Source organism: Xenopus tropicalis, chromosome 4 (assembly GCF_000004195.4).
Source record: "Xenopus tropicalis strain Nigerian chromosome 4, UCB_Xtro_10.0, whole genome shotgun sequence".
Classification (NCBI taxonomy): Eukaryota; Metazoa; Chordata; class Amphibia; order Anura; family Pipidae; genus Xenopus; species Xenopus tropicalis.
Window position 1 is genome coordinate 95,990,908 of NC_030680.2, and position 24,892 is coordinate 96,015,799.

At 36.4% G+C, this 24,892-nt stretch overlaps 1 protein-coding gene across 2 annotated transcripts in view; it reads right to left on the minus strand.

The window, feature by feature from the left end:
* faf1 (Fas (TNFRSF6) associated factor 1) overlaps window positions 1–24,892 on the minus strand; it is a 120,612-nt gene that overhangs the window by 43,379 nt on the left and 52,341 nt on the right. Inside the window, exons 8-12 of one of the 2 annotated variants that reach the window (XM_031900950.1) lie at window positions 18,946–19,032; window positions 5,577–5,672; window positions 5,300–5,426; window positions 5,041–5,104; window positions 3,714–3,795 (exon numbers count right to left, since the gene is read on the minus strand). In XM_031900950.1, the coding sequence (XP_031756810.1) occupies window positions 3,714–3,795; window positions 5,041–5,104; window positions 5,300–5,426; window positions 5,577–5,672; window positions 18,946–19,032 (456 nt within the window). Of the gene's footprint in view, window positions 1–3,713; window positions 3,796–5,040; window positions 5,105–5,299; window positions 5,430–5,576; window positions 5,673–18,945; window positions 19,033–24,892 lie in introns of both variants that reach the window. The other variant, XM_002931419.5, reaches the window with a different exon arrangement.

Genomic DNA, 24,892 nt, shown 5'->3' on the forward strand with positions numbered 1-24,892 from the left:
AGATATTAGTGGGCCATAGTTCATGGATATTTAAGAACCCGATTTCTTTTAAAAGGAAGAAAAATCTTTAATATTTTCATATTTGCAAGAAAGTGGTCCCATAAAAGTAAATAAGACCCAGTCAGGTCTGGACGGAGATCCATAATAGCCTTTGAAAATTTAAGTAAAAAGAGGCCCGCACAGTCCCCCACAGTCCCAAAAATGAGTGAATGTCAATAGCATCTTACAGGAACCCCTCTGGCATTTGCCAGAATACACAGATTGCCAGCCCGAGTCTGGACTCGGTCCATCTGTATAAAGAGACAAAACCTTGAGGAGAGTGATTCTAGCCTTTAATGTGTACAGCATTAAAAAAGTGAATCCCCACTGTACTATACAGTGGATCCTATTTGGATTATGTTAGTCCACATATGGGTTTTTTCTCATATAGCCCAACATTATAGGTAACAATCAAAAATCCATACAAAATGTATAGAAAAGGCAGATCTTCCCAATCCTCATAAGCAGTCTGCAAGCATGGGGACTAAAATTAAGGGCTAGTCAGCTTCTCTCTTTACAGCATTAGTGTAAGAAATTTGATATCTGATAGCCCAAACTTTAAGTTCGCTTTTTTAGGTAACTTTTAGTATATTATTGAATTTCCTATTCTTTTACACTGGTCTTCATTTTTAAGTCTGTGAAAAAGTTATTTTTAATAAGTTTGCTTCTCTTATGCCCCTTTCCAGCTTGCAGTTTATTCTTTTGGTTGTTGGCTGTCACTGACCTGGCAGAAAAAATATTTGGTCTACTACAGGAATAATCAAAACTATTGGTACAGACTAAATTAATTCATTGTATTGCACTGTACTGAATACAACGTTAATTTTCAGCAAGATAATACTATATCCTGATTGTGAATATCTCACTTCTGAATAACCACATTAAGAGGTTTTTTTCCACTACCTGACAGCTGTCTTTAGACAAACAATAAAACGCATGGAATTAAGTAAGGCGTTTCTGCCCAGCTTAATAGAAGAAGGCAGAAAACCAGATGTCAGAAGATCATCCAGACCAGGGCAATTCATTGCACCCTCTTAGAAGTGCAGCAAAAGGATTATGGGATATTTGTTTCAGATGAAGTGTAATTGAGGGGTTTTCTGTTCATTACGACAAACTATATACTGTAGAAGGTCCCAGCAATCAGGAGATGAGCTGTATGCCACTGTAAGTTCCCTTTGGTTTTTTTGCCATTCATGTTTGTAAATGATTCAATAGGTATCATAAAAGATTCTATGGCTGTAGCTTTATCTGCTGCTAGTGAAAGGGATTTCATTAAGATTTAGCAGAGTGTGATATCGTGAGAAACGTTATCAAATGGAGTGTTTTACTTAGTGATTAAGAATATACTAGTTTGTGAAGCTCTCCAAATCCTCCATAATCCAGGCACTCCAATAAACATTTAATGAGCAGAGGAGTTCAAAAAGGCTGGCGGGGGATTTAAACCTTCAATCTTGTTTTTATTGACTTGGGAAACTCAATTTCTACCTCCAGTTCAGATGTTCTTTTTTACGGTTCTACAACACTTTATATTAAATATCAGATATGAAAGTAAGAGCTGATCTAGATGAACTGGAATTATTATATACAGACATTATTCAAAGGTAATAACAGTCTGTTATTAAAAAAATAGAGAGTTTAATAGTAGGCTGAAGTGTCAGATTAAAAAAAGATGAAAAGGAAACTAGAAAAACAAACTAAAGAATTTGCTAGCAGATACAGTAAAATATATATTACAATTTCTGTAAATCCTGATTATATTATAAAGGCTAAAACATGTATTGGCTGTTCCCAAACCCAAATCTTCCATGGGGAAACAAACACAATTAATGAGACAATAATTTCTATTGGTAAACAATATGCAGCAATGGAGGTTAATAAGTGCAGAAGAGTCTTTAGCAACACTTATCAACATGGACCGAAGCACATACAGTACACTATATTCATATCTAAATAAACTGACTAGTACCCTACTGGAAGCTAAAGAAAAAAATGCTAAAAATTAAAAATGTGATATTAAGAACCCCCTAAGTGATAACACTGACACTAGTAGGCCAACTCCTCATTAACACCTAACAGGCACACTGACCTAAACACAATCTTGGATGCTAGAATGATGTTTCAGTTTGTGCTATTTTTGACTTATTACTGGATCTAGTAAAAGCATGTTACCACGTTAACAGAAAAAAAGCATTAGAAACCATTTTTAAAGGAAAACTATAGCCCCAGAATGAATACTTTTTTATTTTTTTTATTTTTATTATGTTAAAGGAGAATAAAAAGTAAAAACTAGGTAAGCTTTATCAGAAAGGTCTATGTAAATACAGCCATAAGCACTCACAGAAAAGCTGCTATCTAAAGGATTTCTTGTCTCCTTTTTTGTAAACATGTTCTTGGGGTATCTGACCTAAGAAAAATCCTTCATTCCCAGGGCCATAGTCTGCACAGTCCTCTGCTGTCCCTTGCTCCCTCCTCCCTTAAGAATGCTAAGAACTCCCTCCCCCCTCCCTTAGGAATGTGTAATCTGAGCTATAAAGGCTAGAGCTATATAGCAGGAAGCTATGAAGACCAAGCTAAAATGGCGGATGCAATCTCTGCAAACAGAGAAAGCTTCTAGGGCTCTTTACTCGAGTATGGTAATGCTTTCTACATAAATAATAAATATAGTGTTCTAGGTTGCATTAATGTGGAGAATCTACTGGCAGTAAAATGCGAAAATTACTTTCTTTCTCCTTTAAAGAATCTTGCCAAACTGGAATATATTTATCAGTAAATTTTGCCCTTTTACATCCTTCCCGTTGAGCCACCATTTAGTGATGGGCTGTGTGCTCCCCCAGAAATCACATGACCAGAAATAATGCAGCTCTAACTGTAACAGGAAGTAGTGTGGAAGCAAAAAGCAGAACTCTGTCCATTCATTGGCTGATGTGGCCTAGCATGTATGTGTGCACTGTGTGCTGCCCCTAATTCTTAAAATGGCAATTTTCTATTTAGAATTACCCAATGGCACATACTACTACAAAATTATATTTAATGAAAATGGTTTATTTAGATGAAGCTGGGTTTTACATATGAGCTTGTTTATGCAATATATTTTTACAGAGACCTAAATTATTTGGAGTATAGTTTCCCTTTAACCAAAAGCAAGGGTCATACCACATCATTCATTTTTCCTTAAAGGAACAGTTCATATTTTCAAAGCATATATTCGTAGAAATTCACACCACATATGTTTTTTTTGCAACTGCTTCCTAGTTTTCTTAATGGTTTTCTAACATTTTGGTTTTAGAAATATAATTAGCTTCATATCACCCCTCACATGTTTCCCAGTTCTACTTTAGTAACCCCAACTGTTGTCCTTCTTATGTGTTACAGTTTCACACATTGCATTCAGTTTCACACATTGCATTCATTCATACACTGGTCAGCAGCAGGTACTTTTGGCATACTCCCCCAGCTTTACTGAATCTTGTTAAAGAGCAACTGTTATAATTGATAAATGAGTTGCTGGCATTTCTCTGATGCTGCTAAGTAATGTTTCAATTAATATATCAAATGTTATGACTTTACAACGGTTGTTGAAAATTTTGAAAATGACTAAGCTCTGTGATGGTAAATATCCCACTTAAAGTTGTTTTTGTCATTAATAAAAATATCAACTGAATACTATCACTTACATCTCTTGCTTTCCCATAAAAGGCCTCCTGGAATGAACCTTCTAGTGACCCAATGAAAAACACAGGATGGCAGTCACCATATCTGAAACATGTAAAGAGATGTTTGACAGATTTAAAGAAAAAAAATGGGCGGATTTAGCTTTATAACATAAGTGAAATATACACATAACTACATATAAACAGCCAGCAGGGTTTCTTCTTCATACCTCAAGTGAAATATTAAATGATATAATTAACATAATATCATTTAACATACATTTTTCAGGATAATTTACATAATAGCAAATAAGATTAGTGGTATAATGGGTAAGCCCTTTATCAGGTGAACAAACTTCCTAGGTGTAGCAAGAACCTAAGCACAAAAATATAAATACACTGGCTAGCACCACTGTACCTATACCTAAACAAACAAAAAATGTAAATGAATGCCAAAAATTTGCATCAATGAGGTAGTTTTATGGGAGGCTCAGTGGTTAAAGGAGAACTAAACCCTAAAAATGAATATGCTTAGAAATGCTATATTTTATATACTAAACTGACTGCACTAGCCAAACTCTCAGCATCTATATAGTAGCAATGATATAGGTATTTGCAGTTGTCACAGGAGCTCCTCATCTTGAATTCTGTCAGAACTGTCCAGGACAGTGCATATACTCAGTGTGCTCTGGGTAGCTATTGAGAAGTTAAGCTTAGGGGTTGTTGCAAATTATCAAGCAGAAAATAAGGTTGATCCGTCAAATAAAGTGATGCTACAGGTCTGATTATTAAATTCTGATGCTAATTGCAATGGTTTCAGAGCTGTCACGTACTGTGAATTTGAATGAATTACTATTTACCCTTTTACTTTTACATTTATATTCTATACTGTATATACAGTATATTGTGTGTGGGTCCCTAAGCTCAGTAACTGATGGCAGCACAGAGCATGTGCAGCAAATCAGCTGAAAAGAAGATGGGGAGCTACTGGGGGCATCTTTGGAGATCTTCACTGCTAAAGGGGTGTGGTTGCCTAGGGCTGGTACAGAAGCACAAAACATAATGTTCATTTCTTTAGATAAGTTTTAGATCTCCTTTAACCAATCATGCTTTAGAATAAATAGTGAACAGACAACAATAAAACAGAGTTTAAGTACAATCAGATATTGTTATTCTCCAGGAGCTTAACAACAGAGACAGTAGAGTCTGAGGGTTCCTGACTTTTGCACAATTTTAATATATGCATTGGGATTGGAGGTGAGGGGTTTTGCTAGCAAAAAAGATTTTTGCAACAGGCAATGCCAAGCAATACAATCCCCAGAATGTAAGTGTTGGAGTTGATATACTTTACCTGGAGGAGAACTCTCCTGTAAACTGGAGCAATGCATCGGCTTCATTTTCAGCATTTTCAGGCACTTGATGGAGCGAAAGAAAAAATTAATCGGACAATTGCTAAAAACAATACCATTTAGCTAAAAAATTTTATGTTATATTAAATAAAATCCTTAGATGTGTTTGATATTTGTTCCTTCCCAATACAGGGGGAACTACATCTGGCTGGATAGTAGCAAAGCATTATAAACTGTATGAAAAGACAATATGGTGCATACTCATTGGGGACTTTCTAAGTGCAGAAGATGAGCTCATGCTAAAAATCTCTCCATCATCCACACCAAACTCAGTTGCATCCTCAAAGTCATCTCCATCACTGTCGCTGATCATATGGATATCTGTGCACTGCTAGAAAATGAAAAAGATGGGCTCAGATCTAGAAACAGGCATCTTTTAACAGACATTTTTCACAAAAGAAGCATTCCAATAAACAATTAACATTAAAACTTTGATCAAACTTAGACCTATAACACCCAACACTTTGGATAAACCAACCTCTTCTGAATGCTCTCTGGTTTGGACTGGGGATGTTCTTCTTGACACCGTGAGGCGGTGACATGGAAAGTCAATTCCTGAAGATGCCAATATCATCTGTTTTAACAAATCAAAAAAGAATGAAATAAATTATTAATGGCTACAGCCCCTCTGGAAAAAGCTGCAAAATATGAACATCATTACCACAACAATTATAAAAATAAAATTGACTTATTGGTCTCTCAAACCAGATAGAGCAATATGGCCATTTGTAACATACATTTGTAACATTCCTTTTAAAGATGACCCTTAAGCTTGGGTAATAATAATGATTGGTAAAGCCAGCAGGGGCTAGACCAGGGGTGGACAAACTACGGCCCGCGGGCCACATCCGGCCGTTAGCCCTTTCAATCCAAAAATCTTTTGACAGAGAACTCAGTGCAGTGTTTCTGTGAAAGCTTATGGCTGTATTTACATAGACCTTTCTGATAAAGCTTACTTAGTTTTTACCTTTCTTCCTCCTTTAAGGTCCCACTTACCTCAGAACAAGGGTATAGATACCTATATCAAAGTCATAACAGTCAACCCAGTATGCAGTTTTATGGTAATGAAGAAAATTATATTAGTATTATCCTATCTGCCATATGCTGTTTAAATGTAAAATATAAAGTCTGCTCTATAGAAAGGTGAAAATATTTTACTATTTTTATACCCCAAGTGGTTCCAAAAATTGGAGCTAAATGTAAGCAAAATAGGTAAAAGAGGTAAAATAGGTAATTCACAAACACCAATGCCAGAAAAACACAAGTGCAACTTGCACTCAACTTACCAAAGTGGATGGGAAATCGCACCTGCATTGGTAAATCTCGTACAAGTTGTAGCACACGTTATTTTGGGTCTGGGGCTTTTGCACCCACAGCAGGAAACTGTGAGAACAAGCTGCACTAAGTTTTGTGAATTCAGGCTCATGTTTTGTCAGCACAATTTTTAATGTTTAATACTTTATTATTTATTTCCTGTTATTTATATAGCACAAACACATTCCACTGTACTTTACAGAGATTGTTAATCATTCACATCAGTCCTTGCCCCAGAGGAGCTTACAATCTAAAGTCCCTATCCCATTCACACATACTACGGTTAATTTAGTCAGAAGCTAATTAACCGTCCTGTATGTTTCCACATGCATTTCTACATGAACCCTACAATTCTTTAGGGGTGGTAATATAAGTATAATGTATGGGTATTTGCCACAGAGTAGTTCCTTGAATACATAAAGACAAAGAGGTGAATTATTTCTTAGAATATACAAGTTTCAAAATTTGACACAAACAACATCACTAGGCACCATTAACAACTGATAACATCAGTTAAAGATATCATTAACAGGTTTCTCATTTGCATATTGAAAATGTGTATTTATATAGTATAGATTTAAAAATATACTGTGAACTAGTCATCTAACTTTTGCAACTGGATCAATCACAGTATGCTATCCATTAACAGGCTCAAACAAGCAGATTATCTGTGCTAGTTACAAGTTGGGATAGGACCTGTTTCAACTCGCCCAGTGGTGAGGCTCACCTCCAGTTGGTGACAATCTCTTTGTCACAGTACTTTTCCTAATTAGAAATCTGTGATATTAACTGCATTTAAATGTCCTACTAACAGATGGCTATCCTCTCTCAACAGAAACAGATGAGATATGAACTGTAGAATTTGCAGACATGTATATGGAATGCAGCAAACTGAAAGACTGATAACATACACACAATGCCATGTAATAATTCAGCACAATGCTTAGAACTTGGGAAAAAATCTGAAGAAATCTCTAGTGCCACTTTTCCAGAGCAGGTTGCAGTACAGAAACAAATTAACCTTGCCACCTAAAATACAACTATAATGAGGTGGCTTGTTTATTCCACTGGAATAAAAATGAGATCACAATAAATTCAAGGCAATACTCTTTTCATGGAGAAAAACAGATTATTGTCCCAAAAGGCTTTTCCTTGCCTGTAACTATTAATAAAGAAAACAAAACACTTATGACAAAGGCATTGAACTTGTTAGCAAGGTTGTTAATTAGCTATGGAATACGAATATTAAAACAAGAATTTAGCCACAATAAGGAAGTAGCAGCCTATAGTGAGGTATAAACAGTAATAATGTTAGAGTCAGAAAATGTTGTAAATTTCAATAAAAAAAACTAACCACAGATCAGTAAAAAAATGTAAGCGCCACAAAAGCTTTTAGAGCAGAGAGGAAAGGGCAATCAAAGAAAAAAGTAGCAAAAATCTGAAAACATGGCACAATTACATATACTCTACTTTTCTTTTTTATTGCCTAGGTTTCCATGCAGTAAGGGGTCCTCCATAGTATATACAGGTATAGAATCTATAATCCAGAATCCTTGGGACCAGGGATCTTTCTGTAATCAGAATTTGAGTTTTAATTGTGTAAACACAATCAAATAGTCTGACCACTAAAATTGATTAATGCAGCTTAGTTGGGATCAAGTACAAGGCACTGTTTTATAATTACACAGAAAAGGAAATCACTTTTAAATATTATATTTATAATATTAAATATATATTTTTTTATTTTTAATATTCTGGACACTTTTGTCACAACTATAAACTATGACGTGTATTTAGTAAACAGGGCAATGATATAGATAGAAGCAAACCCAATGCTGCTTCTCCTCATTCAGAGACCACTAGCCTTTACATTTCAGAGTTCCTGAAATGCTGGGCTGATGTACATCACAATCTTCCAGAAATAATGGTATTTTCCACACAGTAAACTGATGAAAGCATAGGGCGTATCCCAGGGTGGATATAAAGTAGGCATTATTTGGAATCTCTGAGATAATTGCTGCTGACAGCTTTACTTAAGGTTCATTTCACTTTGCTATTCTGCTCCAGCTTCGGGGTTCAGCCAGTCCCTAAAGCCCCACCTCTCACACCTGTTGTGACTCTTCATATTACAGGCCAGTTTGGGCATGTCACATCAAATTAGCTCTGTGCTGTGTTGATAACAGTGGCAATTGCTTATCACAGGCTTAATTGTATTATTTATTTTTTATTTTGAAGATTTTAATTTAGCCAGAACTACAGTGTCAGAAAAGAAATATAAACCTGGTAACACAGGCTGGTGTGCTTCCTACAAAGAAGTTATTTGGAGTGCTACTAAAGGAATGCAGCTCACTTCCAGCAGTTGGGCTAAATAGCTCAGGTACCCAAAGCTTATGTGTTTTGATAATTTGCCTCTTATCTTATTTGGTGCTTACCCTTTCACCAAGAATACACTACTAAATTAAGTCATGCCCTCTTTCAGTTCCTCTATTCTGCTTTCTTTAAATATTTCAAAAATATAACCACTCTTTTTAATGAAGGGATGAACGCACTCCCTGAAACAGTGTGTATTAGGCATATTTGATTCCCAGTGAAAGAGTCACATTCCCACTGGTTGCACAAGAATCAGTTTTGAGACTTTGCTAAAGTCCACATGACAACACTATGACACAAAAACACAGATATATGCGCTGTCCCTTCTTATTATTCACGTGTCACTAAATTTGCACTGGTAACTCTTTAGGTTACAGTTAATAATAGAGCAAAATATTAATTTACTTATTGCCCCTGTATATATTATAGTCTAAGTAAACCTTTTCCCTCCATGATCAAAACCTCCATGCAACACGCATCATATTATATACATTTTTTTTACAGTGTTAACTTAACAGTGTGCAAATAAACTCAAATGCAAATGGATATTGCTGTGCGAGTATCAAACTGTTGGAATGCAATTTGTATGTGGTTTTACAGGGAAGAGAAAGTTGAACTTATATTTAACTTATTTAACCTAGTTGCAGACCTACATTTTTGGTATGTGCAGCAGTCCTAGAATCTTAAGGGAAAAAGTTGCATTGCGGGTCATAATTATAGCAAGTCAATCTACATAAATCAGTCCACACATGCTTTGCCTCAATATATGCAAGTAATGAATCTGGTGAATGTTGCTAATATGACAAAAGAGGACTGGTCTTTAAGTCAAGGTCCTAAATAAACCTTTCCCCACCCATCAGTATTGTCAAAAGCAGTAGTGGATCAATTACAACACATGGGCCAACACATCCTATGCAAATTAGGATTCAGATTCGGATCAGATCGTTATTCAGCCAAATCTTTAACAAAGTATTCGGGGTTTGGCCAAATCCCAAAATAGTGGATTCAGTGCATCCCTAATTGCCATATTAAAACTATCTTAAATTACTTCACTAGAATATCTCCTCAAAATAACTGATTCTACTGCTGTGTGAGCATCATATCAGTCATAACAACTAATTCCACTTTTATAATTCTAGTACAGTATTTAAAGAAAAACATTAAATATTATTTCACTTTGTCAAGTTGGCAGGAAATAATATTTCTTGATTAGAAACCTCCTACAAATTTAAGTGCAACCTGCTGTATATAAACATAGATAATAAATCCCCAAAATTTGAAGAAGAAGATTCAAAAGTCTGCTTCTCTTTAACTACTACGTATAGAGAAGTCATCTTTTGCAGAGAAAATTGTTATTTATTGCTAACTTGTGTGGGAACCAGGTCAATGTAATAACTGAAAGGGAAAAGAGAAGATAATAAAGGTCTTGGTAACTTACACTTTGCAGTACTTCAGACTCCTGATAAAAATAGATTAAACATTCAACCTTGCACTTCTAATGCTTCGGCTAAAGGTGTCAGAATTCGGAAGGTAATGACAGAAACAATTAACTTGACAGAAACTCAGAGCTTAGCGAGGAGGCAAAATGCCTGCAGACACTTTAAGAAGCATTTTTGGCAAGGTGAATAACCCTACTCAAATTTAATAAGGTTTTACGGATATTAAGCTTCCTGATTATATGAACAAATTTGTTTATACAGTAGAAATTCTTTTATAAAACAAGTTGTTCTCTGAAGGATCATATGGTGCTTTAAAGCAAAAGTGAGGTGAATATACAGAGAAGTAGGACAGCTTGACCTGATGTGTAGTGAAGGAGGGCATCCTCCTTAGAATTGTGCTTTAAAAATAAATATATATAGCATCTGTATAGATTCTGGGGACAGTAACAGTCAACATTGCCCAATCTGCAGCCCTTTAGTTGTTAGCAAAGTACAGCACAGCAAAACTGCTATCCTTCTCTCCCCCCATGTTCCCCAAGTTATAGAACAATCTTACCATAAAGTCACTTTACCACAGCTGTTGGAACTGCTCCACTGAGTCCCTTAGTGCTTTCACCATGCTGGTTTAAGCCGGTGCTTCACTCACTAGCTCCTCACAATGCCAAGTTGGCCATGGGTTGCACCTATTTCACTAAAAACCTCTACTTTTAATCTGAATGCAGTTTAGTGGCATTATTATTCTAAAACATATTAAGATAACAATGATATGTGTTTTATCCTTGCAGGACTTCCTCAGACAATTTTCTAGTATTTTGACAAAATGCTGTTGCGTCACCCACGACAGATCTTCACTATCGCAAGTGACAAATCAAAAAGGCTTTCTACCAGCAACAATAGGAGTCGCAGGTAGAATGCCCTTCGTATCGCTTCTTTTTCCGAAGTCACGCAAAATTGCCTACAGGAGGAAACTTTGTGCAACTTCGGATTACCGAAGTTATGCAAAACGTTTCCGCTGGCAACTCCTATTGTTGATGGTAAAAAACCTTTTCGAAGCAGTTTGTCACCCACAATAGCAGAGATCTAATGGGGGCGACTCAACCGCTCCATGGGTTCTTACCCGAAGGGGCACAAGGTTACACCGATTTGTGCACATTTTAAGAGCACTTGTCCCCGGGGTGTGCTGCTTTTTGCAGGGAGCACCTAATTAAAAACTGAGCACTCCCTTCAAAGAGCAGGGTCAGGAGGTTCACTCCAGCCCAATCTTTACCTCCTGCCATAAAGCAAGTGGTAAGGACAGGGCCCTTATGTGGATTGCCTCCTATCCCTCCTCTGCCAGTGTTTTATTGGCCTTGGTGGTGGTGGTGATTTTCATGAGCAGACTCGTTGTTGAAAATAGAACAATGACTGACCTTTAAAAAATAGGACAATGATCCAATGCACAAGTCATAGAAGAGTAGCACGGCTCAAGGAAAAAAGAAAAAAGCTGAATGTCCTACAATGGTCCAGTGAAAATCTCAGTCCAACAGAGGATCTGTGGTACTATTTGAAAATTGAGGTATGCAATCTGACTAACCTGTACAAAAACATTCTCAAACAATAGCATGTAGCCAACAAACATGTCATTCTTGTTTAACTTTAATCTATCACCTAAGTAGTGCTCATGATTCCATGCCCACTGCCTTCAAAATACAGCCAGTATATCCTCTGCACAGCTATTTTCCCCTCAGTACTATGCATTCACCCCAGTGTGCTATAACACAGACCAAAATACAAATCAGACGTCAGTATAACAAAACCTTATATCTGTTTTATGATTGAAACTTGCTCACTTTGCATTGCCTGTGTTCTTATTAAAAAGCACAAAGTATGAATTGTACAAAATAGATTTTTTTTATACTGTAGGAGCAGTCTGTATTTTATAAGCATTCAGAGATATAATGAGGATTTGTATCAGTGGATAAGGCAGGTTAAAAGTCTTGAAATTAGAAAAAAGCTAGTTTTGCATTGTGGACTACCAAAACCTGAACCCAATGTTTACTTTTAACAACATATTCTTAGCTCAATAAAATAATACAGACATTCTATCTGCCTTTGTATTTTATTAGCAAATACATGTCTTTAAGCACCAGCACAGCCATAATGCTTGTGAGCAGCCCACCATTTTGGAAAGCAAAGGGTTAATAGTGCAAAAGTGGTTATCATTTTCCGAATTACAGGAACTATAAAAGGACACTCTACACAAGCTGCCGCTGAATGTCACCTGAAAAGCAATCACAAAAGGGCTCTGTCTTGGCTTATCTTTGGGCTCTGTCACTACGGCAACCAGCAGAGAAACCGCGTCCCTGCATCCACGCATTGGCGGATCCCATAGAAGCTAGGGCTAAGGAGGCATGTGAAGCCTGCCAGAGATTGACTGCATTAATACATTAGCAAATACTGTGAAACACTGGATAAATGTCAGCAATTATGGCAAGAAGCGTCTAATAACGTTATCCATTGCCTGTCAAAGCCCCACGAGGTTTGATGTACGGCTGCCACTCAAAGACTGTCTGTAATTTTATCTCTTTTGGACGCCCAGGTCCGCTGCTTTCAGATTTAGTACTCTGAAAAGTAATAAAGTAGAAGGCTGTTCATTCTGTGCTGATCACATCTGTCAACAGAACCTACAGAGAGAGAGATAGCTATTCTTCCCACGCTCATGTCACCAGCAACTGAATGGCAGAAATTTTCAAACAGAACCATCTAAGGTAATGGCCATCAAAGGCTCACTGACCTGAACAGCAAAGACCTCTCAAAGTCCCCTTATTTGCATGGGACTTTCTGAGAAGGACATCACCAGGACCAGATTGGCAATTTGTGGGATTTGGCGAATGCCAGAGGGGGTGCTGTAAGATGTCACAGTCAGTCACTATTTATTGGTTTGGTGGGGGGACTGTTTGGGCCTCTGTGTACTTAAATTGCCAGGGCCTATTTTGAATCCCAGTCAGGACCTGGACATCACCAAACTTACCCGTGACTGTAACACTTTCCACAAATTGATATAATTTCTTTTCAAAATTTTATTTAAAATACCCTTTTAATCTATAGAGCACTTATGAGTACTGGTTCTGCAGTATCAAAAACAGATGTACTTATTCTTTCTTAGTCTTACCAAAATATTTTTTTTAGCCCTTGAGCTCCAAACTCCATCTGTGTAGAACTTTGCTAGCACCATCTTTGCTTTAATCATTAAACCAGGGTTATTCATTATATTTGCCCAGTGTCAAGGACATGTTCTACATAATGGTTAATCACTGTCAAACACAGCCAAATGTATTTAATTTAACACAAATTCATTATAACTTTTCTAAAAACGATTGGATACCATTACAACATTTGAAATATTTATTACTTGGTATAAGTTATATACAAAAAATTTGCTAAAAAGGGCCAACCTTAACAAATAGAGCAATATGTCTGAAAGCACTCCATTCAATAACTATTCTTCAGATTATTTATGATTAGGGATGCACCAATTCCACTTTTTTGGGTTCAGTTGAACTCCCGAACCCACCCTGACAGATTCTGCTGAATTCCAAACTGAATCTGAACCCTAATTAGCATATGCATATGCTAATTAGGACCAGAAAGGGTTAAAAGCGGTGAAAATCCCCCCCTGCCATTTAACCCTTTCCGAATGCTAATTAGCATATGCTTATTTATGCTAATCAGGATTCAGATTCGGTTCGCCCGGGACCGTGTATTTGGACGGAACAAAATCCATCAAAAAAAGGCTGGATTCAGCCCGAATGCCAAACTGAATCAGGTATTCGGTGCATCCCGATTTATAATGTTTTACGCAGAAGATCATAAGAGCTTACATTCCCTTTGAGCACCTGTCTGGTCTATATTATATAAATAGCTAGACTAGAGTCTAGGATTTTGTAAAGGATTTGCCCAAAAATGAGCAGTTTTTGTAGAATATGGAATCTGACGAATTCTAAGTAACCCCAGAGAAACACACCATTCGCCCTGTGTGCCCTCAGCCTTAAGGTTATGTGACTTTGAAACAAATTTTTTTGTTTAAATTGATGCATTTTCTCTTCAAATTTAAATGTACAAATAAGGGTTCTGTGTCAGTTTAGGATTTGAACGAATCTTTTGGACATTGTGTTCAGTTTGCAAAACTTCATACAACCATCTCTAGTCAGGCTTTTGGGTCTTTTTAGTATCTAACAGATTGAGCTGTAGTCTCCCCCTTTGCTACAGGATTGAGGCTCAGCACCATTCCCATCGACGCAGCTTGGCAAATGACCCATATTTATAAACTTTGGAATTGCTATATTCCAGAGATGGGCCTGAGGCATGGACACCCAGACCATATACTGAAAGCGGTGAGCATCGAAATTGTCACAGCACTAACGTCGCAATAATGTAAGAACATTAAAGTTAGACTTGAATAGAAAATATTTTGCCTCAATGTTTGATCAAGCATAGAGCATCAGAGTATTTTAATTGTCAAATCTAATAGCACTTCATAACTTTTAGAATTTTACTCTTATTCTTCTAGGATGAAGTCTTTAAAGTTTCTTTTGGGATAAGCCAATGCTAAAACTCAGATCTAAAAGGAAATACGAGGATTAAGGTATCAGTAAAAATACATTTAAATGTACTTAAACAATTTAACTGAACTGGATAATTAAACCACATGCTACAATAACGTTGAAAAGCAAGCTTGAAAAATAATTGGAAAATAGCATTAGAGTCGCAAATGTTCCTTCCTGAGAAATAGTTGGTAACAAAAAAGTGATAAATCTAAGGGGATTAAGTAAACATCTTGTTTAATTAGCCCAAGAATATTAATTCACAGTGTTAAAATTATTCTTGCACTAAACAAACCAAAAAGTGCCCTTGTTAATGTGTAAAATGAGATTTCTGGGGGCCACTCCTCTGTGTGAATCGCAGCTCTACTGTCACAATCTGAGAATGTTCTTTAAGTATGCCATTCCCTTGAGAAAATGTGTTACTGACAATTCTTACAGAGCAAGCAATTTCACAGAAAAATCTGCATGGAGAATATATTGTCATCTCCAAGGGGACATAAAATCACAATTATTCTTTTTAAATGATGCTGAATGAATATCTTTTCCTGTTTAGTGTTGCAGGTTATCGTGTTCTAGAAAAAACTGTGTCTGCCTCAGGTAGCTAGGATCCAGTTTGCTGCTTACAGATAGAGCACTGGCTATTCCAAATTATATTTTGATGAACTTAGTTTGACTGATTTTCTAAAAAAATTATTGAAGATAATAAGTTAAGATAAACTGGTCTGGAACATTTTATTTGTACCTTCATTGAGAACTGGCTGAAGGGTAGTTTGGCGGCATATGGAACATTTTCTAATTGGACTAGTGTTATTGTTGGAGTAACGTAGGGGTCTGTCCTAGTGCACTGTCTGCCCCTTGTCTGTTTTTGCTAATGATAGTATATTGTGCAAAACCATAAATTCCAACATGTTGATAAATGCAATGTAATACACATTCAAAATAACAACAAAGATGCAAGTTATATACTTAATAGCAGCAAGGGACCTCCTTAATTGCGAGCATTGAGCATATTTTGTCGATAACTATAGGCAGTGGCTGCTAAAGTGAATAAAGTACCGCCTTGCATGAAAAAGGGCAACTGGAGGAATGAAAACATACATTTTGCCTTTTTATAGATTCCTGGTAAGGCCTCACATTGAGTATGCAGTGCAGTTTTGGGCTCCAGACACTAAGAAGGATATTTATGAGCTGGAGAGAGTGCAGAGAGGTAAAACTAAACTGGTAAGAGTGTTAATAGAACAATTAAACTTTAAAAGGTAAAAACTAAGCTTTATCAGAAAGGTCTATGTAAATACATCCATAAGCATTTACAGAAAAGTCCTCTATCAAAAGAAACACAGGATTTCTTCTCTTCTCTTGTGTACACGTGTTTTTTGGTATGAGACTTCCCGCTCTCAGAAAAATCCTTCAGGGCACAGACACTAGTCTGCTTAGTTTGTTCCTCTCCCCCTTTTCCCCCTCCCATCAGAATTTGCTCCCCCTCCCATCCAGGGTCGGACTTAGGGTAAAGGGCCCACCGGGGACTGTTCAAGCTTGAAACATTTAAGTATCTAGGACATCCTGAGAAACCATTTGGGCAACAAGGCAAAATAGGCACTTGGAGGCTGTGACTTATGCATGCTTAGGTCTAGGTCCATGTGCAAGAAACGCCTAATGGTGTAGTAGCCTGCTGTCAAATGACAAATATAGAGAGCCAGTAAACCATATTTGACTAGAATAAGCCACAGGTCACAGTTTCAAATATGCTGAGGCTGGTAAATTGCCAACTACTCAAGATTGAGTAGGGAGTCAGGATATGCATTCCATTTATCAGTATATGAAATAGAACTGAGTCTCTCTTCAACAATAATTCCTGTGTTTAACTGAACAAGTATATATTTGACAGTATAATACAATCTTATTTATAGCAAGAACAATAGTTTAGCCCATGATACAAGTACAGTGCAATACAATATAAGCATTAAAGGGAATCTACAAATTACAGAATATTACAATAGATAAATTATACTGTGATGTGTGACATATCAAAAACTTATCAACCTAGCTTAATCTGGCCGTACACAAACCGATATTCGATGCATGTATGTTGGATTCGCAAAAGCCTTGGATATCGGATGGTCTTGTTGATTAGGTGGAACAAAATATTTTGATCAGGCACAGTTGAAAACACCCGAGCAAAAGCTGTGTTTAGGGCTGAATCGTGAGTGGAGGCTATGAACGATCTTTCCTGCAACCAATAGTTGCAGGAAAGATTGTAATTGCTAAGTGCATGGCCACCTTTACAGAGATCACTAGTTATCTGCATTCTTTTTTTACCCCGAGCCACAATTTTGTGATCTTTTGCATGCTTTCTCATAGAAATTAATTAACTGTAACAGGAAGTGTAACCTAGCAGGTATACACACACTTGGTTTGCTTGTGAGAACCACATCTTGAAAAGGGATTTGATCCCTTAATAACCCTTAAAAAAAAACTTGCAAAACTGAAATCATAATACATTTTTAAATACCAGAATTACATCAGCTTTTCTTAAAACAACTGGTACCATATCAAAAGAAAGTAAGCCTGAAAAAATCAGAAACAGTGGCTTGGCTAATACTTAAGCTAAACTCTGTAAGTCAGGGGTGCCCAGACTTTCTCCCCCAGCGGTCTACTTTGGCTCCTCCCCGCGCACATACGCATACCCTAAAAACGCGCCGCACTTCCACATTTCCCGGCTTAGACACAGTACACCAGAAATTCACGGGGGATCGACTGGTGGACAGCGATCAACGTTTTGGCCACCCCTGCTCTAAGTACTTAGGGGTGTATTACTTCAGGCCTTGGGTCTTTGTTTACATTAACTGTGCTTAAACAAACCATATCTTGTGTCGGTAACTGACAATTGTTTGAACTCTGTACTACTACTGAGTGTCTCTTAGAAATGGTTCCTCTATAGCTTACTGAAGTATGATTAAGCCAGTGAGGCAAAAGTGCTTACCCCCTGTAATAACTCCCCTTATATGCAATATAGAAAAAAATAATCACATTTTATTTCTAAACAATGTCCCTTAAAGGAGAATGCAAGTCAAAATTTAAAAAGCATACTGCCCAATAGTCCTCCTATTGTTTAGTAAAAACGCCACACTTTTGGCTCACCTAATCAAATATTTACTCAGTCACACTTACTTCACATTTTCTAGAACAGGCAGCCATCTCTAAAAAGGTATTCTCCCTTCCTTTCCCTCCTTGCTTCATACTGCACATGTGTTTCATTCCCTCCCCCCTCCCTCCCCTCTGCCAGATCCGCTTTTGATTGGCTGTTAGGCATGTGTAGCTCAGAACAGCAGACAGGATCAAGTTACACACATGCTCAGAGAATAGGAATGCTGCCGCTGGCAGCCTACAGGAAGAGGAGAGAGATTTCAGTGATGTCACTGTAGTCTTCACACTGCTGTAGGCTGCCAGCACCATATCTCAGAGAAGCAAGCAGGGATCTGGGAATTTAGATATGCAGTAAGTACTTAAAAAGAATGCCTTTAGACTTACTTTTAATTTATAGTAACCTTTCATTGTCCTTTAAAGGTAATACAAAGATAAAACAGAAAAAAGGGGGCCTTTCCTGGGAAGAAAATGTGCAAATAGTTGTGTGCGGCACTTAAACAGCTGCAGTCAAGAAAATGTGCCCCCTGCAGTCAAGAATATGATTTTGCCCTCTTCAGTGAGAATAGAGGCTATACAATGACGTATTACCTCAGTAAGATAAAACAGAAAGGGTTGAACCCAAGCGTTATTGTTAGCTTAGAACATCAGTGTAAGATGAATTTTATTCTGTTTTAATAGCTTTTTTTTTTTTTTTTTTTTTACCAAAAAGAGCTCTATTTAAGCTGCAGAAAGGAATATTGCATTTGACCAAACAGAATAATAGGGGTTAAAACTTTTTTCTGTTTGGGTTAAAACGTGAACTTTGCACAGATGTGCATTGCACAGATGTATCTGTGCTTTCTAATAATGTTTTACAAAGCACACTGAGCAATAGGGAGAGAGCAAATCAACAAAACAAAGATATGGTAGTAGGCATGGAAAATAGAATCATTGTGCTGGGGGTGTTTTATTTCTTTTTTAAACAAAAAGAAAGATGAGAATTCCACATAACACTTACAGAATCATCTTGTGCAGATTGGGGCCAACCTTCCCATAACTGGTGACGTACTGGTATGCTTGTTAGATCATAGACATTTCTTTTTACCTAGTGAATAAAAGATAAGAGAAGATTAAAACAAATTACCAGCATGAAATAAGGCACATGTAACAGTAAATTTCAGTGCTCTTCCTGAATTAAAATATGAGTAAGTTAAAAGAAAACAGCTGTCACACTTCCATGGGGCAGGTGAATATCATGCAGGAAAGGTGCAGATTTAGAATGGAAAATGGACTGTATCAGGTCAGGTCAGATAGGGTCAGGAATGTTCTGCAATTCATTCTCAAATTTTAGAATGTCTGGTAGAAGCCAAAGTGTTAATAAAAGTTCAGTATGATAATTCTGCTGGGTTTATAATATACAGTATTCCTGTAAAAGCAGATTTTTAAATTCTTATTTGAAATCTCTCCAATAAAACATCAGGGTACAGCCGCTGCCATATTTATAAAAGCGATTAGTTTTTACTTGAGTTCTTTTAATAAACTATGGAAAATAATCAATCTTTTTAAATCCTATAATATGTATGTATATTTCGGAATCACTCTCAGTTTAAATTTTTACATTTTTTCCCCCACAGATCGAGCTCTGTCAATTAAAACAGAGAACCTGGCATCTCTAGAAGATGCTGTGCTTAAAAGTTATTCTTCTGTGATCTCAGAAATTGGAAATAATCTTCTTTGCCCACTTACTTCACCCATTTATAACAACCAGTATATTTCTCATTGTCCCTTTCCTGCAATTATCTACGCTGTTCACTTAAGGTTCTTAGCAATCAAAGATTTCATTATCTTCTAATAAGTCCTTATCAGCTCCTTATATACTTATAATTTACAGAAGGGGTTTACATAATGCTATATATCTAATGCAGCTGGCAAAGCAAATGACATGGGATGAAGAATAATTATGCTAATAAATACTAATCTCAAATCAGATTCAGAAAGGATATAAATGGGAAAAAGTTATTAAGGAAAAGAGCTGTGGTCATGGATTTTCTTAACTAAGGTATCAAAACCAAGATGAACTGAAGAGTGATAAAACAAATAGTACAATAAAATATTATTATGGCCACTATGGTAAAGACCCACACTTGGTATGCAAACAGCAATGAAGACATGGAAAAATTATGAGACGTCCTGTTGCTAGTTCCAGAGTCTGGGGTAATGCAATGGCAGATAAAGCTAATGACTAAGATGTATCTATATAAACATTACATTCTAACAGAGCAACAATACAGTGGTAATGTACACAAAAACAGAGACAAACAATTCTTTGCACTCCTTTTGGTCAAGTAAGCACATCATAAGGAACAATAAATATATTCTTTTTGCACTAATGCTAGTTATTTCTTTTCCCCCCAAAAGATCAATAGGTCTGTAATATTCAGCCTTTATCTCTTTAGCTATTAATGAGCTGAAATCCCAAGCCATAGGATTACAGACATAAAAGTTCAGCAGTAGCTGCAGTGCTGCAAGCTGAAGATCATCTGGCCAAAAATACAATATGACAACACAAAACTGACAATTTAGTGAGTAGGTACCAATTTGATAAGCTAGCTGAAATCTGCCCCATGTATTCTTAACCAGGACTTGTATGCCAATCAGAGGCTGGCAGAATTTGCAAGGAACATTTTAATGAAGTATACCAAAAAGGCAATCCAACATGTTTTTTACAACCAACAATTCAAAATTTTTGGAAAACAAGAGCGGTTTATAAACAGTTTTAGGATATTTATAACACATAACTTTTGTATTTGCATAATAACAGCACCCGACTCTAGGTGCTCACAGATGATCCCTGAAGTGTCTTCTCTCTTGTTCTCTGTTGTTTATCTAGCATCTGGTGCTGCTTTAGTTACTGAGATTTGTATTACATTTCATCTCATCAAGTTAGAAACCCGCTTTCATACAGTATCTAAGAAACATGAGCAATGGAAAATCCTGGCAATTTAATATGTTTTTCTCTGTACCTCCCACACCTGTGAGACTTCTTCCATAGTGAGTTGCATTTATTTCATTAGTTTCAGGCAATCAGGTCTTGAGAGAGGGATTAACACCAATCCCACTTCACTGAACCAAACAGCTCTCCCCTCAATTTTATTTACAGGGCAGGGGTGCTGAATGGCTTACCTTACTTTGTATAAAATAACACATGCGTGTCACTGCCACGGTACCAACAGCATTAAATGACTTAAACTTAAAACAAATACCTAAATATATATGAATGGATACAATATGACATGGTAAACAGATTTAAATTTAAAGTATACAGGTTTTAAAGTCCTTATCTCTGATAACAATCACCTTTAATTATCTCCAAAAAATTAAAACATTCCATGGTGCCCCCTTTTAATGGGCACCCCACCCAAAAACTAATTCATACATAATTCTAAGGAACTTTCCATTACACATTAAACATATTCAGGGGTTAGAAAGTTATTTGCAAATGTAATAGCTATTGATAGCAGTATTTGTTTATCTCTTTGTGTTGTCTCTTTGTGTTCTTCTCTATGTCTAGTGATCAGCTGGCTTATGAAGACAGTAATTCAGAGAATATACACAGGCCAATATAAACTTTTTAACCGTTTAAACTGTTCAAAAGCAATTACACCTACAAATTATTGTAAAACCACTGAACATTTATAAATAATGTATATTGGAAAGTTGCTTGCACTTTTCTTTCATGTCTTGCATTTTCTTTAATTATGCAAGATATTCTTTGGGAGAAGACTCTCTTTGCCTTATAGATATGCAGGAATGCATCTCTTTGAGTTGAACATATGACGGCTGTCTTCTGAGACATTGTTCAGCACTAAAAATGTGGCCTCTTCTTCCCAATGATGATAAAAGAGTGAAAATGGCCTATGCAGCTGAGGAACAGAAGCTCCATACAAAATGCTGATACCTGGATTTATTTTATAGACACAGCTTATTGAAATTAATAAAAAGAACACACAAATATTACATGTGCCAATGAAAACCAATCCAGAAAGCAATAAACAAGAAATTCTATACGGTTTCATTCTAAGGAGACAGACATTTGTCTGAGATTTTATGGTTTAATTTTAATAATCTCCTGCATAAAATATGGCTGCTCACTTGACATTTATTTTTGGCAAAGCTGAAACAAATGGCTGTGTGCCGTAAACAAATTAGAAAAGGGGTATGTGTAGCCAGAAGCTGCCTCAAATATTCAAAAATATATTTCCCCAAGGGTTTACAACAAAAGAGCTTTCTGTTTTGAAAATGTTTAAATACATGAAGATGCAGTGTTTTTTTGGCAACAACAGTGTTAACATAACAGTACAAAACCCAAGATTCTTTGCATTCCTTTCAGCTCTAATACACTGCCCTCTGCATTATGAAATGAACAGTGTTTGCCTCATCTATTAACCTATCGGCAACTGCACTCATTTCAATAACATTCCAAGGCTATCAAGTGCTTGAAAGGCCTCTTCTTGTTATAGTGTTATGTTGGTATAAAGCACAATGCCAGACCGATGTGCTACACAAAGGTGATCAAAGATTCAGTCGTGTTCACCAATGCACAATTATTCTTCTGGTTCATTCTAGCAGAGTGACCTCTGCTTAACAACTTATCTCTAAAAAAACTAGTTATCACAGGCAGGGCCTGCTGTGAGCCTGACATCTACAACATATTAGGTAATGTTTGATTGAAGCAGCTCATGAGGATAACTAGCTTGTTTTGAGGAAGGGCCAGCACTGCCTAATTCCAAATTCAATTCTTTCGATTCTATTCTGTAATATTCCAAGAATTTTGCACTCATCTGAATATGAGGTAACAACATAGTGCCGCTGCAATGTTCTGCTATTTTATTGCTTCGAACATTTTCTAAGTGCAGACATTTTGCACGTGTGGTGGTTTTGACTCACAACTAGTATCCAATTGTCATCAATATGGGAATTTAGTCTGCTACACACGACTCTTTGCCACAAATATCTATTTCCATTATTTAACTCACTTAACTTTAACATTTTCTATTGTTTCACCTTGCCTATTAAAAAAGTTATTAAATTAGACTATCAGATCTACTTATAAAGGGTAGAACTGATTTATTATTTATGCATTTCAACTGTTTCTAAGAAACTACATAATTATAAAATCACCCCTGAATGTACCTCATCTATAACAATAAAAAGTAAAACAGTAATGTAAAAATGAAAATAGAAGAATCAAATGAATGTGATTCACTTTGATGAAATTGAAGCCTCCCAGTGGGAATCATGGGTTTATCAGAATAAGAGTATGTATTTTGTAACATTTTCGCGCAAAATTTTTCCCAAAATCCTACTATCAAATTAGTATCAAAACCAAATTACACTTGACAACGGCATTTAAAGGGAAAATACTTGTCCCATTCTTGTCTGATATAAGATTTCAGCTGCTTAAAAGTTCAGGGTCCTATTTCATTTTGATGCATAAAGTTCAACATTAATGGCGCCTTTCCATATGCGCAAACTCCCCATGCCATGTGCACTAATGCACCCCCATATTATCATGGCTGTTAGCTTTTGAACTGTATTCTGATAACAAGCTGGATGCTACTTCTGCTCTTTAGCCTAGAGGGCACAGCATATAAAAAAAAAATCCACATTTTGATTCACAGACCAAAGGACAGTTCTCCACTTTGCCTCAGTCCACCTTACAATGTAAACAAGCATGGGCATTAAGAAGGAGGCATTGCTTCTGGATCCTGTTTATGTATGTTGTTTTCCTTGCATGAAAAAAGTTTTAACTTGCATATGTGGGTGCAGTGATGTACTGTGTTCACAGTGGTTTTCATAAGTATTCTTGATCTCACAGTTATTTCCACAGTAGAATTGTGTCTGTTTTTAATACAGTGTCATCTAAAGGCCTGAATATCACAGACATCCAATACTGGCTTTCAACTTTGTCCCTTGCTTACAGAGAATTCTCTAAATCTTATTATATTATGTTGTACAGATGAAGAAACACCCAAAATATTTGGAGTACCCTTCCCCATCTTTACTTTTGAGGATGCTACAAAAATTTTCCAGATTTTTAAGATTTTTTTTTGGACATCAAATTTAAAATTACATTTCTCAGTCTCAACATTTGATGCGGTCTTTGTACTATTTGCAATCAAATATACAATTATATGATTATGTATGTACATTATAAATATACATGTACAAAATATATAAAATTATTTGATTACTTGTTTTATTATCATGCTTTATTTATGTAGTGCAGACATGTTACACAGCACTATACAATATTAATCCCTGTCTAAGTGGATCTTAAAATCTAAGGTGGCACCACAACCGCACAATTGTCAGTTTAATTGGGAGCCAACTAACCTGTCTGTATATTTTTAGAAATAAGAGGAAACCAACACAGACAAAGGGAGAATACACACTCCCAATGCATAGTTAGAAAGTCAGAACTGAACTTAGAACTCAAGCACTGCAGTTCAAGTCACTGAGCCACTGTAGTGCTCATAATGGGAGATTAGCTACAAATTAAAAAATATCCAGTGAAATTAACTTTTATAATTATATATATTAATACAATAAGACTATTCTACAACAGGAAAAAGAAAACAAAACATGGATTCAAAGTTTAGAGAAATATGGAATACTCTGCTTTGTTTTATTTGGCCTTTGTGTGTCCTCCTTAGAACACGTCACTGCAGCCCAGAGGACAGAAATGTATAAATCAGATGTTAAGCCAAGTTTATCTTTCAGGCAGGTGAAAGGTTAGGAGCAAATATACTGTACATTTTTTATGTGCTGTAATTATCAAGCAGGTAAAAGCGTGGACATAAACAGTCAAAATGCCATGGATGAAGTAAACTCTATGTTGCAGAAAGTTCAGATAGTTGCGGTTTTAATTGCATATATTCCTAATAAAAAATTAGATTTATTTA